General features: G+C 32.5%; 1 protein-coding gene across 12 annotated transcripts in view; it reads right to left on the reverse strand.

Annotated features, from left to right (window-relative positions):
* brat (tripartite motif-containing protein brain tumor) overlaps window positions 1–17792 on the reverse strand; it is a 349175-nt gene that overhangs the window by 44211 nt on the left and 287172 nt on the right. The window contains exon 1 of one of the 12 annotated variants that reach the window (XM_085196073.1): window positions 13524–13703. The exons of the other annotated variants lie outside the window; for them this stretch is intronic. Within the exon in view, the coding sequence (XP_085052199.1) occupies window positions 13524–13546 (23 nt within the window). The 5' untranslated portion in view covers window positions 13547–13703. Of the gene's footprint in view, window positions 1–13523; window positions 13704–17792 lie in introns of those variants that run through there. 12 annotated transcript variants of the gene reach the window in all.

Here is a 17792-nt window from a genome sequence, read left to right on the forward strand (position 1 = left end):
ATTATTTTAGTATAAATAAACATGAGGCCGTCGCGGTGCAGGGGCACAAGGGTAGCCTTATACGTGACAGTTGTGTTTTCGATTCCCATTCAGTGAAATATTTAATATTTAGGAGGAAATAATCCTCGCTCTGGTAACAAGGTAGAGGTAGAGCGCGGCGTTGAGTTCTGCTACTCAACAGGCATTGCCTCGAGAATCCGACAACCATGACGTTGATGGCGACAGCCTCCCACTTTCTGTTAGCTTACATTGTGCTGGTTACGTAAGGCTTAATTGATTTTGATTACCTTTTTTGGATATAATGTAGATATTTTTCAGAGCATTCGAGCACTTTAGGTTTATTTATTTTTTTTGTATTTTGCATTCACTTTTCATATATTGGGCGGGAGGGGTTTCGATTTTGTGGCCTTAATTAAAAAATAACATATTTTTTTATAATTTCAATTTAAAAACAATATGTAGAATAATTTTAAATGTTAAGGACATAATTTTAAACAGTTTAAAGTACTCTATTCACTTCAGTACGAGGTATAAAGGAAGCGGTTAAAGTAGTTAAAATACTAGCACTAAAGGAAATAGGTGGACAAACTTACGTGACTCCATACACCTGTTGTGAGTGACCTACATTACGTATGGGAGTATCCACTACCAGTACCTAGTTACAGTTAGATATAGGTATATCGATTATTTTGTATATTCGCAATTATTATTTACTATGACATTTGCTATTTATATATAACTAGTGGACCCGGACGCGGCTACGCCTGCTTGAACTATAAGAATATTTATTAAATATTATATAATATATTTATTTTATAAGGATGAATATCAAAATATAAGTTCATTTTGGGTGACGTTTTCTTAAAACAACAAAAAAACTTTGCAAACCGGTGCTTAGCAACGACGGTTGTTATTAACATGGCAGAATAAATTGCATGTCAAATTAGAAAGTATTTTAATTTATTAGTACATATGTGTAATGTAATATTATATAGCCTATAGCACTTCTGAAGAATGCAGCTTTCATACAAAACAAAAACATAGTAAATCGGACCAGTAGATCCAGAGATCTTAGCGTTCAAACAAACAAACAAACAAACAAACAAACTCTTCCGCTTTATTATATTAGTATAGATATGCGAATAAAATCACTAATAACAGAGAAAGATTTTTGAAATTGGAAAGTAATAGGCAAAGATAAAAGACTTAGATTAGCATTCGGTTGTTTCTCAAAAAAACATTTATTATTTAATTATCGTAAAAAAACTTAAAAAAAAACAATATTTAAAATGGAATCCACTATTAACGTCATATACACGTCCGTATAATCCAAACACATACTAAAATATGCATATATTTTGAAAGAAAACATCTCACTTTCAGAGATTGATCCATAAAAGGCGCGGTTCCACAAACAGTCCGCGGGGGGTAAACAATTGGTCAGCACTTGTTGCTGAACAGCTCTATATTTAGTTTCACCATGTTATAGTATGTACGTACGTACTCGTACCTACTTGTATCGATGCTCAGCATGTTTTTAGGTCACAGTAATGTGTTTTTGCTATGAAATTACGATAATTTCATTTGTGGTATAAATTTTATGTGGAGATGCTAGTAAATAAGCCCGGCATTGCTTGGGTTAAATGTATAATTGTAATATAATATTTATTTTGACTAAGGTATTGAATTTGATTCTACCCAGTAAAGTAATTCTTAAATTGAAAAAATCGCAAAAAATCTGTCAACTACTCGATACTATAAATGAAAATTCTTTTCCTCATTTCCTTTGTCTTTTTTCCTATTTTCTTTCGTCGAATTTTTGAAGCATTGCGTATTGAACGGCGAAACTGAACGGCGTGCTTTATTTTGTTACCAGAGCATCAAAAGGAGTAGGAATTATCTAGTTATCTTATTTAGGTTTTAAAAGCAAAATATAAAATCTCTTTTTCACCTAATTATAAATACAGAATAAACAACAAGAACAAAGTTTAAAAGATGTACTCAACAAGATAATTCCACGTTAAGATTACAAGTTAGAACTACATATTAAATTATGTGGTATTCGTATTTTGCCTTAATTTTACAACATACGCTCCTAAGTACACTCATTGGTTAGAAACTTTCAGTGTTTCAGCTTGTATAGAAACAAAGTTGATTCAGATTTTATTATACCCCTTCAAGCAGCTAAGTAAGCTAAGTTCGAGTCACGTGCGAGTAAAACCAGCCTGAGTAGAATGTATGGTGGAGATAAAAGGTATTTGCGGTGGAATAACGACAATTTGCTAACAAATATACCACCAATTGATATATTATATATGTTTACGAACAAACAAATTGTCTTGCGTAGATTACTTGATTTATTATTTGTTATTTATTTCGAAGAAATGCAATATTTAATATTTTTATTTCCTTGCTCTGGTAAGGCAAAGGAAGGCAAAGGATGGCATTTAGTTACGCCACTCAACACACAATGCCTCAAGAATTCGGTGGAAAGTGAGTACCGGATTGTTATAAACTTAGGTTCCTAGGTTTCTTCTACTGACCCTGCTCTGTACGGGATAAAACATGAAACTAAAAAAACTATTGTTTACAGAATTTAAAAACTTTGATTCTGATGAAGATCCACTTTAATTTTCTTTCCAAATGATTAACACGATATTGCGTTTACATGGCCCAAGGGTATTCGAAATAAATCAAGATCAATTTCAAATTAATATGAAATATTAATAAATTTATAAATCTAAAAATATATACATATAGGGAAAAAATATCGAAGCGTTAACTTGGTTTTCAACAGGAACACGAACGAATTAAATTTAATGCTCAATGGAGCTCGCGCTGAGCAAATGACGTTGAAAACCGCTCCACATGCGGCAACTAACTCGGGTATAGGTTATAGATGACTCGTATAAATCAGATTTGTGGAGTACATATACCTATGTATAAATAGCATCATATTTCATTTTTTATTTAAAAGTGAATTTTGAATGTTGTATTCGGTATTAATTAAAGATATTGTAATATTAGACGTATTGTACAAGAAAATAGCTAAAAGTTAACAATATTGTTAAATCTCACATCTACGTTTAATTAATCTTTATCGGTCAGATCTTATCAAATTGCGAGTGACTGTTGTGATGTATTTAAAAAAAAACCTAAACATTTAATTTAAAATAAATTCTAATTAATCGTATCACAAAATAAATCACGCAACGAACAAACCTTTCACTTTTAAGAATATTCCAAATACATTAAACTACCCTTCTAAAAAAAGGAAATTAATGGACTTCACAGACGCGTTGACATCCGGCCATTTTGTTAGCGTGGCGGCGGAAATCGGTACTAAAAATTCTACGGCATACCAAAGACAGTGGCGCCGTTTGACAGTTCACTTATCGCTGGCCGTTAGGAAGTAACGCCGCATGATTTAAATATTAGCCGCCATGTTATCTCTAATCTTAACTCGAGGCACGCGTGTAAATGATTCGTCAGTTTATTTTATAGAGGTGACCAATTAACATTTTGAATTTTTTTTGTCTCGAATTTGTCGACTTGGTACGATTAGAATGTAGATAGATAGACACGTTAATTTATTCTAACCTTGTCCCACTTTGTTTAATATCTGAATATAGTTCTTTTTTTTTACTATAGCTACAATAAGTGCTTGTTGCTATATGAAAAGAAATAATAGTTTTATTATTTGAGTTTTAAATGTCACATATTAATGTAGCAAAAGTTATGTTTTTAAGCTTTTGAAATTTATTAGCTTTTAAACGAAAATGTGTTAACGTTTAATATCGAACATAGTGAATGGAAGCCGAAAAAGACAGCCGATTTGAGTTTTAGGAATGAAACATTGTAGCATGCTAAATGTATTTTCCAATTTATTTTGGCAAGGCCGTTGTGGCGCAGTGCCACAAATGTGGGAATGTAAGCGCAACGGTTGTCTATTCGATTCCCACTTGAGGAAAGGAATATTTAATATTTTCGTCTCTTATAGGCACACAAGGCAAAGCGCGGCGTTGAGTTCCGCCACTCAGCACGCAATACCTCGGGCGGCGAAAAGTGAGGAACAGAGTTTCTTAACAATAGGTTCACTCTGCTATATGCAGGATACGGCATGAAAGCTGTTAGATTAAATAAATCCTAATATGAGTGGATGACTTAATATTAAACATATGTACATCGATTGGCCTCTACTAATTTATATATTTACACTATTTAAGTGATTACTAACATTTGAGTTTACTCGAATTAGTCTAATTTATTAATTAATTATTTTACAATTCGAAGAAATCAATTGTTTTAGCAGCAAGTTAGTAAAAGCTTTGTTAAAGTGCTTTTCGGAGTGAGGGCCAACCCAAATCCTTAAAGTGTCTAATCCGGAGTCGACAAGCTCATTTCTACTTTGTCGCTCTGATTACATCGGCAATCTAAACGACGAAGAATATCAATAAGTAAAAACGCTAAGTTAACGTTAAAAGCTTATTCGGGTAAGTTATTAAAAATGTTATGTAATCGTATGTTTTATTTTATATTGTCATTTATATAATATTAGGCCGTTCTAGTGCTGAGGTGCCTGACTATACGCGATGGTTGTAGGTTCGATGCCGACTTGGGGAAATGAATGATTGAATAAGGCGGTATTGAGTTGTGCTGCTCAACAAGTACTGCGTTGGGAACGAAGTGTCTTAACAATATGTTTTCATTTGCATACCCTACTACGTGTGGGATACAGGGTGATATAAAAAATACAATAAAATATAGATAAAAACGATTCAGAAAAAATCGATAAAACCGGATAAAACGCCAAAAACGGTAATCCTTGGTGTAACTATTAAGCACTCATGCTACACAGCTGATTTAACATGTAATTGATTGATTAGCCGTACGCGTTGTATTACAAATGAACGATTATTTGGCTTCATTACTTACGTTATATGAACCGACCTGCCCAGTGCCCAATAACCGTGGTGCTAGCCTTTTACGTAGGGTATACCTACTGTATACTAAAAGTATGGTTACGTTTAGTAAGGCGTTAATTAATTTCAATTTGAAAGGAAAATTTTTGCTAAGTACCAAATTCTATTTTTAACATTTTTAAACTATTATTTACACATAGAAAAAAAATGTAATAATTAGATATGTAATTTTATAAAAATTATTTAAATTGAGGTGCTTAAAGTTCGTTCTCGGAACAATCCATTTATTTCGTCAATTTTAAGTAGGCTAAATATTATTACGTATGATTAGATTAATAATATTATCAAGTGTATTTATAAATAACCTTAATATCTCTCTCCCTAACGTTCTTATTATCAAGAACATAGTGTTTTATCACAATTTAACATTGTGAAATACTTGAAAAAGTATGTCAAAATGAACCGTAAAAGTTTTTTCGTTACATCCAACTAGGAAGCTTTTACAACTATCAAAGAAAAGGAAAGTAAGTTAATAATAAATGGAAAACAAAATAAGTTTCTTGCGAAAAGGTCCAATTTTTACCCGAAAAAAAATTGTCTTGTGAGCAATTCCATTGTTCGCTCGATCGTCCGTCAACTTAATTTTACAGGGTCTTAACACGAAAACGTAAAGTTTGAGTCGTTTACGTTTCGATAATGGCTTAAAAAGCGTGGTTATTGGGTGTTAGTCGGCCTTTGCGCGGTTAAATAATAATAATTGAACCCCATTACGTTTAGTAAGACATGGAGGTAACTTTAATTACAAGGTCGTCGGTCGCGTACTGCCAAGATTCGACTTTATTTTGTTTAAAAAATATATGAAAATATTCATAATTATTTACTTGCAGCTTTTATGTATATTCTAGTATTGAATATTTTCTCAGCTGAAAGATTGAACTTATGGATGACGGATGGATAACTTTATTTTCATCTCTATATTTTATTACTTGACCTTTGACTTTTATACTGAAATAATGGTAAACATCATCGTCAGTTATTTACAGACCGCAATTCTGACTGAATTTGCTTAAAAACATTATTTTCTATGTTTATGCAATAAAAATAGGATAATTCTGTAGATGATCTTAAAATTCATAAATTCTATGAAATTGAAATATTTATTGGTTATTATAAAACGAAAATGATTTTTTAAAATGTATGTTACGAAAACGAATGTATATAAAACCTGATAATCACTATAGCATTTTCTTAACTTAAAAGAAAATTAAGCTGAAGCAGAAAATTTAACACTTCAACTTATTACTCACTTATTTCAACGTATTTACCTTTCAAGATTTAGTTCAAACTTGCTAAAAAATACAAAAAGGCGTTAAGCTTTCCAAAATTCACGTATTAAACATTTTTTCTCCATAAATCTCAGGCTAAGTAATGGCTGAAACTTGTTAATAGGTCTTTTACTTTGCAAACTTAGAATTTTATATTCGAGTAAAGGAAATCGGGAATATTTTAATTTCTAAGAGTTTTGAATAGATATAGACGCCATCGTGAACTAAATTAGTTGTAAGTTCAATTCTGTTTTTCATTCCTCGATTTAATTGACAAATTTCAGCGTTAAGTTACGCCAAATAGACAGCTACTTGAAAACATATAATTTTTCACTAGGAACGGTTTCATAGACAGATAGGTAACTTAAATATAAAGGAATAAAGAAAGCCAAACCGTTAAGTTAACCCTCTTTACACTGCCAAGTAATTACAAAACGTACTTCATTGTATGCGTAACATTCACCTGACCGTGGGATAGTTCTGAAGGGTGTATTTCTCATAAGGGTTGAACATAAAGGGCTAGACAAAAAGGGCAATACCTCGTCTAGCCTTAAGAATTTACTAGATGCATTTAATGCATTTATCATGCAAATTATAGTAACGTATTTAAGTAATACGCTTTGTTTGTTAATTCATTGTTGAAAATATTTCTCTAAAACGATGTTCGTTTGATAATAAAAAAATACTTTAAAAATATGTTTTTTATGAGGTTTTTTTTATAGAGCACGAATTTTATCCGTTGCATATTAAGTACAGCAGCGAAGTATTTGGTTCTATGTAGTGTGGGAATATAATTGATTTAGATTTATTTTGATTATTTACATTAAAATATTTTATTTAAGTTATTTGGTCACGGCTTTTTGATTTACACTAAGGTCGATATTAGTAATAAGCCAAGGTAATAAAGAATCATCTTATTTCATTGTGATGGTATGGAGCTCGCGGCGTTAAGATTCGCCACGTAACAAATTGTCAAATCTCCAAATATATTAAAGAAAATACAATATACTTTTTATGATGAAAGAAATAAATTATATTGTAACTCATAAGCTGATTATATATATAATTGCATTATCACCGCAGTAGAGACGGCTGAATCAAAAATCAATAGTTAAGATGACATATCCGTAAGACCAGGGCCGTCTGTGAGTGGTGATTTAAGTTAGGCGTCAACAGCGGAAACCTATATATAGTTTTGTATTAATTGATGTAATGAATCACAAGGAACTGCCAATGTCTTGAGAATTTTTATAATGTCTAGTCACTTTTTTTCAGCTTCACTCTGTTTTCCACACAAGGTAGGTAGAGGAAACCTTGGAACCTAACCTTGGAACACTTTCGTTTCTCACTTTCCGCTAATTTCTTGCATGCGTGTTGAACAGCGGAACTCAACGCCGCATTTTGCCATATTACCAAAGCGCGTTCAACCAAACAAACTCTTAAGATTTATAACCTAATAGGGATGATCCATTGTCTTACAGTTTACATATTTAAGAGAGAGACAAATCTGCTCTCGACTTTTCGCTCATTTAGATTTATTTTCATGTCAATGGCAAATTTTTAATGGGCAAAGATTGACTGTTTATTGATTTGATTGGAAAAAATCACTGAACAATTATAATTTACGCCATAAACGTTTACATTTATGATGGTCATTTGGAAATTAACGTAAGATCGCCGTCGCGTACAACTTGAACCTGAGTCGACTCTTAGGAAGAAATGAACGTAATTAATTTGATTAATCGCGAGTAGCAAGTCTTGAGGCGATGAGTAATGAGAACTTTTTCTATATTGCCATCTGTTTATTATGATTTCAGATTTTATATACATTTTTTTGTGTTATCATAAAGTAGGGGGAGGACTTAGTGATAAGAAATAAATGGAAGATTTAAGGGCCATTCTGCCCGTTTGTGGCTAAACGGATCGGAGCTGAACGCTGCTCTTTGGAACCCAAACTTAAACAATTTATTAACGAAATATTTGTCGATTTTACTGGGATTGGAATCTCAATTCTTCAGGTATATAGCATGACGGCAAAACTTTTATGTATCATAAAAGGTTTATTTCACTTAATAGGTAATTCCATATTTTGTTAACTACCTGGTCACAACCAACAAACCTAAACATTTACTTAACCCTACCTTACCCAGGTAGAAAATTCTCTGAATTTTTTATACATATCCTTGGAAATATAAAATTTAAGTATGTTGCCGATAAAAACTATAAAGACAGAGAGATTTAGTTCTCAAATGTCAAATCAAGTTGATATTTTTTAATCTACATAAGAAGTATTCAAAATCTTAATCCAATCTATCTATGTATAAAATGTTATCAAAACGGATGAAGCCTTTTTGGGTCGTCATTCCAACATACTAATATTACGACTTCTTTATTTTTATTAACATAAATAGTAAGAATTTCCTGCAAAAGAAGCCTTATCATAAAAGCTAGCCTTCCTTCAAAAAGAAGCTGTAAAATAACGTCAATTTATTTAGAACCACAACAATTTGGCGCCTGAATAACAAAGAACGAGTAAATAATGGACTAGAAATTGTTTTCTGATCGATTGTAGAACTTAGCGTGTGAAAGATTGTTATTGTTTTAGAATTTTTGCTCCTTTTTACCTGACAGAGGCGGCGACGGTACAAAGGGGTTGTATAATGGTGCCTCCATAATATCAGCGCCTTTGGTAGGTTTTGTGGAGTATTATGTGGTTTTGCTTCGTAATTAAGGTATTGGAAGGTAGTTTTATAATATAATTACAATTTTAACCTTTCATTTCTTACCTTTAGATATCCAACTTGTCCTTTAGCATATAGACTAAGTATGTCAAAATAACTATAATGTTTTCAGCGATATCATATTTACTTTAACTAGGTACATATCCTTTTATGAAATCACTTAGGATATTAATATATAAATATATTGTATTTGTATTCTTGCCAAGTCTAATTCATATTTATAAGGAAAAGTAACATCTTAAAAGCCCTAAACAAACAATACAAATGATATAACAAGATCAATTTTACGAATCTTACGTTCTTTGTTTTGTAAGACACAAGTATAAATGTAATTACAATATTTAAAAACATGAGCCAGTAAATTTTTCTCTCTCGTATTATTTTGATCTTTGGATCAAAATAATACTGTCTTATCAGAGTAGGGAAAAGGAAAAAGTGCTTTCCTCCAATTGAGGATCGAACCTACGACGCCGTACTACGATGGCCACAATTGTAACCCAACCCAACCCAATTTCAATACGTTTACATTTCTAAGCTTTAATTCAGATATAATCAGTCGTTACTCTCATTTGTCGCGTCTAGGTACAATGGCCGGCAGTTAGTAAGGAAGCGAGGTGCCATTCGTCACAGCCATAAATCAAATTGTACCTAACGACTAACTGAAATCTGAATACCAAATCTGTAACGTGCTACGGTGACAGAAATGGTAGTTAATTATTTAACTGGTTAGTTATTATATATCACTACGTTATCTTGTTGTAAGTCTCCGTTCGCCTCGTAAGCGATAAGAAACTAATCTTAGTGTCAATTTGACACCAATGATATTTAGGTAATTTTAGCTTCTTTTTCTTTTAAGCTGTCATCGTAAAGCTGAACATCATCTGATTGTAAATTTGATGGCTGTAAGTTCGATGTCTAGTCGAGGGAACAATTGGGAACTGGTAGGCAAAGTTCATCGTTGAGTACGGCAACTCAATGCTTAAGATTTTAAAAATTAACCGAAAATTTTAAAACGGAATGTCTTAATCCTAGGTTCCCTCAAAATGCTCGTAAGTACTATTATTATTTTTTATTCTAGTCTAGCTCTATATAAATTATTTAATATCATACATTACTTATAACCTATTATTTTTTCTAGATTGATGCTGTATTCCAGACAGCAAAGTAGGCAGAGGGAACCTGGGATACCTGGGAACCTGGGACAACAAAACTCCCCTAGAATTTTGTTTTCTGTCCCTCACTTTCCGCCCAATTTAAGGTCGCACAATCGCACGCTTATGCCCCTGCGGCTCAATTCTACTTATTCTTAAAAAATATAAATGTTAGTTGTACAAATGATTACAATTAATTTTTCAAAGACGATTTGTCAATAAATATAAAAACGCTGTTCTGTAAATTTAATTAATTTTATTATTTTTATACTTTAGTAATTAATTTCCTCAATTGCCTAACACTGAGGTTACCTCGAAGTAATCGGCGAGTTATAAGGTCAATTGTTAGTACATATTTTTTTTTATTATTATATTTTTATATTGCTGTGGTTAGTTTGCTGCCATGGTGACTGCATGGGCATAGGATGGGCGACCGCATTTGACGGTTGTGGATTCGATTTCCACTTGGGTAAATGTAAATAAATATAAAATATATTGTAAAAAACCTGTGTTGGTTACATAAGGTGTGGTGTTGAGTTCCGATAACCAAAATGTAATATTTACATGAATAAAAAATGAAAAGACACATGAATGTAATAACTGGGCGGAAAACGGAGAACGGAGTGTTATATTAAGATCGATTCTGTCGGATTTCTGTCCATTTTTATTCAACAACTTTCAATGCTTAGAAATGACGTAAGAAGTATTCTAAATCGTTAATACGACTCGTGTAGTGTGGAGTGTAGTGACACGACCGCAGACTACACTCGCATTTCGTCTTAACAACCATTGGAACAATCAAGATAACTTACATAATTCTAGTCATTTAACCAATGAGTTATAGTTCCTGGTCGTGAGGAATTTAGAACACAATAACTATTGCACTTCCACTTGTCTTATTTAGAATGTGGCGTGGTGGGTAAGGGTCTTATGGAGGGAAAGTTGGATAATTATGGTAGCCAAATTCGTGCATATTTTAACTATATATCTTTTGATATCATATACGGTATTAAATATCACTGTAAGTATGGTAAAAGTATAGAGGAACGATTTGGTTATTAGGTTCTCTACCTGCAAGATATGCTTTTAAGAAACAAAATAAAAAAAAATTAAAGACATTTTTCCTTCTAAAATGAATAAAACCACAAATAACTTTAGGTGATGCTACCCAAATTCTTATAAAGTGTGACTAAGAATTCGTTGTAAAAACTCATACTTTACAATTGTAAAAATTGTATAGTTATGAAATACAAAAATAACAATTACTGCAAAACATATAAAAGGATAATTTAATGTAAATATTATAATAAATATATCTATAAATATATATCACTCATTTGTACAACAATGACGTATTTGCACTTTTTAAAGGCATCTGATGCAATCGAAGTTTTTAAAGTCTTTCCGCACACATTGACATGTTTTTAAAAATAGTACAATTTCGTCGTTGTTGTTCCCAATACGCGATATATAATATTTCAAAACAGTAATTAAACTCACAACCATCGTTTAATAATTCATATATTGTGCTACAACAATGAGACGCTTCTTTTTATATACGTTTATCAAAACAATGATAGTTAAATTAAAAAAACTATTTAAGTTCAATAAACTATTATTTTATCACACGACCTAGAAATAAAAACGAGATCTCACTCAATTATCGAAATACCAAGTAATCATTTTGTATTACAATAAAACAATTTCCCGGAATATGTATATATTTTGTAAACATGGATGGATTTCTATGAATTTGTTTGTAATAACGTTAGTCATACGTACCACGTTTAGCCGTTATCATATCATAGGCTGTCTATCTGTAGGTCACGTAGGATTGTTATAAATTAATTGTTATAACTCGTTAGTAACTAACTTTATGCACAATGAGGGAATTTTAAAAATATTCACGTTTAATTTCTTAAACGCGGCGGCGTTAAGTTGCGTCGTCTACAAAACAATATTAAAATATGGAGAATGAACGTTTTTACTAAGCTAAGAAGTTGAAGAAGAATGTTTAATTATAAACCAACAAAATAACTCGTCACTTTTCGCACAAAATATTGCCACAATGTCATACTATCGAACGCGTAACCTTCGTAACAACAAGTCAATGCCAATCAAGTGAAAGCAATAACAGCAAATTACTCGCAAAGAAAAAAAAACCGGCACATAAGTATTTAACGACGAGAAACATCACAAAAGATTTCGTTGGATCCAAAGGCAATTTTTCTGAAAGGTTCCCTAACGGAACAAACTTTAACAAGTGAACAACAGAATGAATTACATTAAAAACGTGTCAGTACAATACGGGTGGAGCTAAAAATGAATTTACGGTCTAGACTGGGTGTTAAGGAAACGAACGGCCCTTTAATATATTAGTACAAAGTTATATTATATTGTTATAACGCAACGTGTACGTAATAGTAACGTATTTTATTATAGTAGGATAGATAGGCAGAGAGTACTTGAAAATTTAGTGTTAAGATACTCCGTTCCGTTTAGGATACTTCCGTTCTCCACTTTCCGCACTTTAACATTAGTTTAGAATGTTTTAAAATTTTGGTTCGTTAGTAAACGGACCTGCGTGGTGGCTAAGAGATTTGTTCAAATTTGTTTATTTAAGTAAATTCATAGGTAGCGTACCTATGAATTATCATCTAAGTACAAAAAAAAAATATTTAGATATTAGCGGTTGGTCTCATATTTTACTTGAATTCTTATAATAAATTTGTTAAGGTAAGGTAGTAGTCAAAGTAAGGTATTCGTCGATAAAGAAGAAATTTATAAGAAAAAACTCTGTCGTTATTCAAAGTAATTAATTATAATTAAAATAATGTTGGACTATATTTATAGGGAAAATCATATTAATAGCATGATTTGTAAAACCACATTTGTTTAATGAAGAAAATTATAGAATTACGCAACCAAAATCCAATTTAAGCAACTAGTTTAAAAATATTTATAAATGTATATATAAGATTTAATGATAAAATTAATGATAATATATTATATGTCAAAATGTAATGATACAGCGACATGCTGAGAATCTTAACGAACTATAGTCAAGGGCACAGTGTAAGGTTAATCAACTTAAGGTGAACTTGTAAACTTGGTCTAAATTTAGTGTTGAACAAACCTGATCACTTTCAGTACTTACAAATTAAAGTACTATTATATTACTGAGTTACTTATAAAATATTTAAAAGTTTATAACAAAAATAATCTTTAAAAATATAGAAAAAAGTGCTTAAAATATAATTTGAATATATAAAAATAATAAAAAAACATTAATTATATTGTAAATTATTAGTACACTAAAGTTTTAGAACACCCCAAATATATAAGCAAACTTTACACAAAGTTGCCGGTCAAACAAACACTTACCAAAGCAAACCAAATCCGTTCATTAAAATCAGTCTTCGTAATATCTATTACAAACACAGATGAATTTAATTACAAGTAACTATTCTATTCTAGAAACCACTACAGAAATAATACTAGGAAAATAATTTTGGAGAATGACTAGAAGTAAGCACGCGAGAACCGTCCGCGTCAACGGTCGAATCATAACTGACTGAGAGGGTCAACTTTGAGGAAAAAAACCCAGGCAAGGCACCCATATATTACGACTACGAGATGTACAAAAAAAGTACCCCAAATATTGTCGAAAAAGAGCTTCCCAACGTTTGACTGACTTTTGAAAATGCAAGTTTTGTTTTGAAATATATTTGTTTTAATATTTGAAATGTAAATGAATATATATTTTTTTCATAAAATATCACATGAATATCTAATGTTTAACCGATTTTATCGATTTTAGTAAATTTTCTCACACCAATTTCCAATCACGTGTTAAGATGATGTCATCAAAAATATAATTAGCATTTTTTTTTACCTTTTGCAATGATTTTCATTTCGCAGTCTCAAATCTCAAGGCGATCCGGTTCCGTTCATTGTACCCAAATTTTATAACGCCGATTCAAATTGCGCACATTTATATTATACATAGTAACGTCGTTTTGTTTACCGGTTTTCGTGAGCATTTAAATTTGAAATACCTACCGTCTTAATTTGCGATGTACGGAAAGTTATTAGAGAAGATTTGTATATATCGTATATCCTGCTAATATTATAAATGCGTAAAATTTGTGAGGATAGATTTTTATTCCTGATGAAACATTACAATGATTAATGTAGCTTATTATAAAGTACAAAGAGGTCTAGATAACAAAATGACTAATCACTATTCTCTCCTATCATTATTATATTAAAATAAAATCAGACAATTTTTATGTACGTCAATGTCAAAAAAACTTGATTCTAAACTAAAAAAGTAAATAATAAAAAAGCACCACTCTATATACAAAGTTGGCAGTTAACGTTTGAGAGCCGCTGTCTGAATTCAAGTTTTGCTTGCAGCTGCCGTTCCCGACTGTTGCACACATGTGCGTTTAATGCGTAGGGGTGTATTAATTGTTTTCCCTTTTATAAAGATAGATTGGTTTATTGTAGTGTGCATGTCGATTATTTTATTATTATTGATAGTAAAAATAAATTATAAGCAAAAAATATTTTTTAGAAAAAGCTTTTATTTAAACGCTTTAAAAAGGAGAAAATAATTTTTTTCTTTTAAATTTTAACTATCAACTCATAACCTCATTGTACACAATTTATATGATCATAAAAGCTTGTCGCGTGATTTACTTGTGTAACTAAACTAGTGCTAATTTAATTATGTAAAATCTGCTAAGTTTCAATTTTTAAAGTTTCAATTTAATTAAATATTGATTAACGCGACAAGCTTTTATGATCATATAAATTGTGTACAATGAGGTTATGAGTTGATAGTTAAAATTTAAAAGAAAAAAATTATTTTCTCCTTTTTAAAGCGTTTAAATAAAAGCTTTTTCTAAAAATGATTTTTTGCTTATAATTTATTTTTTACTTTTTAGTTACCACTGGCTAGGTTTCTCACACTAGAGACATGTACCACGATTCCTCTTCTATAGTTAGGAATGCTGTTGGCGACACTAGACCCTTCCTGATTACAGTGGGGGTTCACCAGGGCTCGACTCTTAGTCCGTTCTTATTCAATGTAGTGCAGCCTCCATGGCTGATGATGTATGCTGACGACATAGCACTCATTGACGAGAACCGACTGACGCTGGAGCGTAAAGTGAACCTCTGGAAGCGTACGCTTGAGAACCGCGGTCTTAAACTAAATGTGTCGAAGACCGAGTACATGGCCTGCGGGAGCCCGGACTCGAGCACGATCCTTATAGGTCCTGAGCCAGCCGTTAAGTCAGAAAAGTTCAGGTACCTTGGATCCGTTATGCACGAGTCTGGAGGCATCGATCACGATGTCCATGGCCGGATAATGCTGCCTGGGCCAAATGGCGGGAGGTCACTGGTGTGGTCTGTGACCGAAGAAAACCGCCAAGCTCAAGGGACTGATATACAAGAGCATCATACGACCGGTTCTTTTATACGGCAGCGAATGTTAGCCAGCACTATCTCGGCACACTCAGGAGCTTCACGTCACGGAAATGAAGATGCTGAGGTGGATGTGCGGCGTAACGCGGTCTGACCGCATACGCAACACATTCGTTCGAGGTAGTCTTGGGGTCCGTGACGTAGCAGATAAGCTCCAAGAGCGCCGCCTGAGATGATATGGCCACGTTACGCGCCGGTCTAAGAACTAAGTCGGATGCAAGTGCCTTGCTATATCAGTTCTTGGAGTGAGACCTCCTGGACGCCCAAGGAAGCGCTGGTTGGATGTCGTGATGCCGGATATGAGAGCCAATGGTCTAACCACTGAGGACGCTAAAGACCGCGCAAAGTGGAGTAGGTTGAGTAGGAAGGCAGACCCTGGCAATAGCCGGGATTAATGCCAAGAGGATTCTTCCTCCTGGCATTTCAACCTTCAACCTTCTGGTTTCTCACACTAGATGTCATATTATTTTTCTAATTATTCTCGGCAAGCTCTTTCATTTGATACCCGTATTACAGATGTGCATAAATAAACTATTCCGCCATCTTAGATGTTCCGCCATATTGGATTTAGAAAAATGTCACATTTTTCGAGTTACTCTCAACGAGCCCTTTCAATAGATATTCATATTGTACAAGTAGACTAAAATTTCCTATTTGGCTATCTTGGATGGTCCGCCATATTGGATTTAGAATGACGTTAGATTATTTTTCGAGTTGCTCTCAATGAGCCCTTTTATTTGATATCCATATTGCAGAATTGCAAAAATAATAACTATTCATACATCTTGGATGGTCCCCCATATTGGATTTAGAATGACGTCACATTATTTCCCAAGTTGCTCTCAAGAAGCCCTTTCATTTGATACCCATATTATAGAAGTGCATTAAATATAACTATTCCGCCATCTTGGATGGTCCGCTTTATTAGATTTAGAATGACGTCACATCATTTTTCAAGTTGCTCTCAAGAAGCCCTTTCATTTGATACCCGTAATATACAAGTGCATCAAAAATAACTATTCTGTTACTTTGGATGGTTCGCCATATTGGATTCAGAATGACGTTACACTATTTTTCCAATTACTCTCAACAAGCCCTTTCATTTGATACCCATATTATAGAAGTTCATGAAATATAACTATTCCGCCATCCTGGATGGTCCGCCATATTGTATTTAGAATGAAGTCACAAACCTTATCGTGCATTGTCATCCAAACCAATCGTGTATACAAAATTTCAGCTCAATCGTACGAACATACCTTTCATTATATGAAAGCACAAAAAACTTGAATCAGCACGATTCTATTGGATTTCAAGTGATGTCACATTATTTTTCTAATAGTTCTCGGCAAGATCTTTCATTTGATACCCATATTGCAGAAGTGCATAAATAATAACTATTCCGCCATCTTAGATGTTCCGCCATATTGGATTTAGTATAACGTCACATTATTTTTAGAGTTACGGTCAACGACCCATTTCATTTAATATCTATATTGTAGAAGTAGACCAAATAGATACTCGGCTATCTTCAATATCCTCCTTATGGGATTTAGAATGACGTCACATTATTTTTCAAGTTGCTCTCAACGAGCTCTTTCATTTGATACCCATATTGTAGAAGTACATTAAAAATAACAATTCCGCCATCTTGCATGGTCCGCCATATTACATTTAGAGTGAGTTCACATATTTTATCGTGCATTGTCATCCAAAGTAAACGTGTATACAAAATTTCAGCTCAATCGGTTGACGATATCTACTTCAAAATTGAGCTCTCAGATTTCACCCGAACCCACATACATACATTGCAAGTTAAATAAAAGCTTTTAATAAGTTGATACTAGCTGTTGCTTAGATATACGAGTAGATAACAATATAAGTAAATAATGAAAATTTTTATTACATAAAAGAAATATTTATATTCTTTGTGTTTTAATTTACTCTTGGTTAAGTGAAAGTTACTAAAGACTACTTTAGTCCTAATGTTAGGGAACCATAGGAACAAACCATAGGAACCATTACAAATTATTATTATTACTATCAATCCCTGAAATACGTTGACTATGTCACGATAGCACAACAATTTAATTAGTATAAAATTTCATATAATTTTGTAAATACAGATATAAAATTTCCCATAAAAATAAAAATGTATAG

This window comes from Heliconius melpomene, chromosome 13, assembly GCF_056956725.1.
Source record: "Heliconius melpomene rosina isolate 202511_hmr_F chromosome 13, ASM5695672v1, whole genome shotgun sequence".
Lineage (NCBI taxonomy): Eukaryota > Metazoa > Arthropoda > Insecta > Lepidoptera > Nymphalidae > Heliconius > Heliconius melpomene.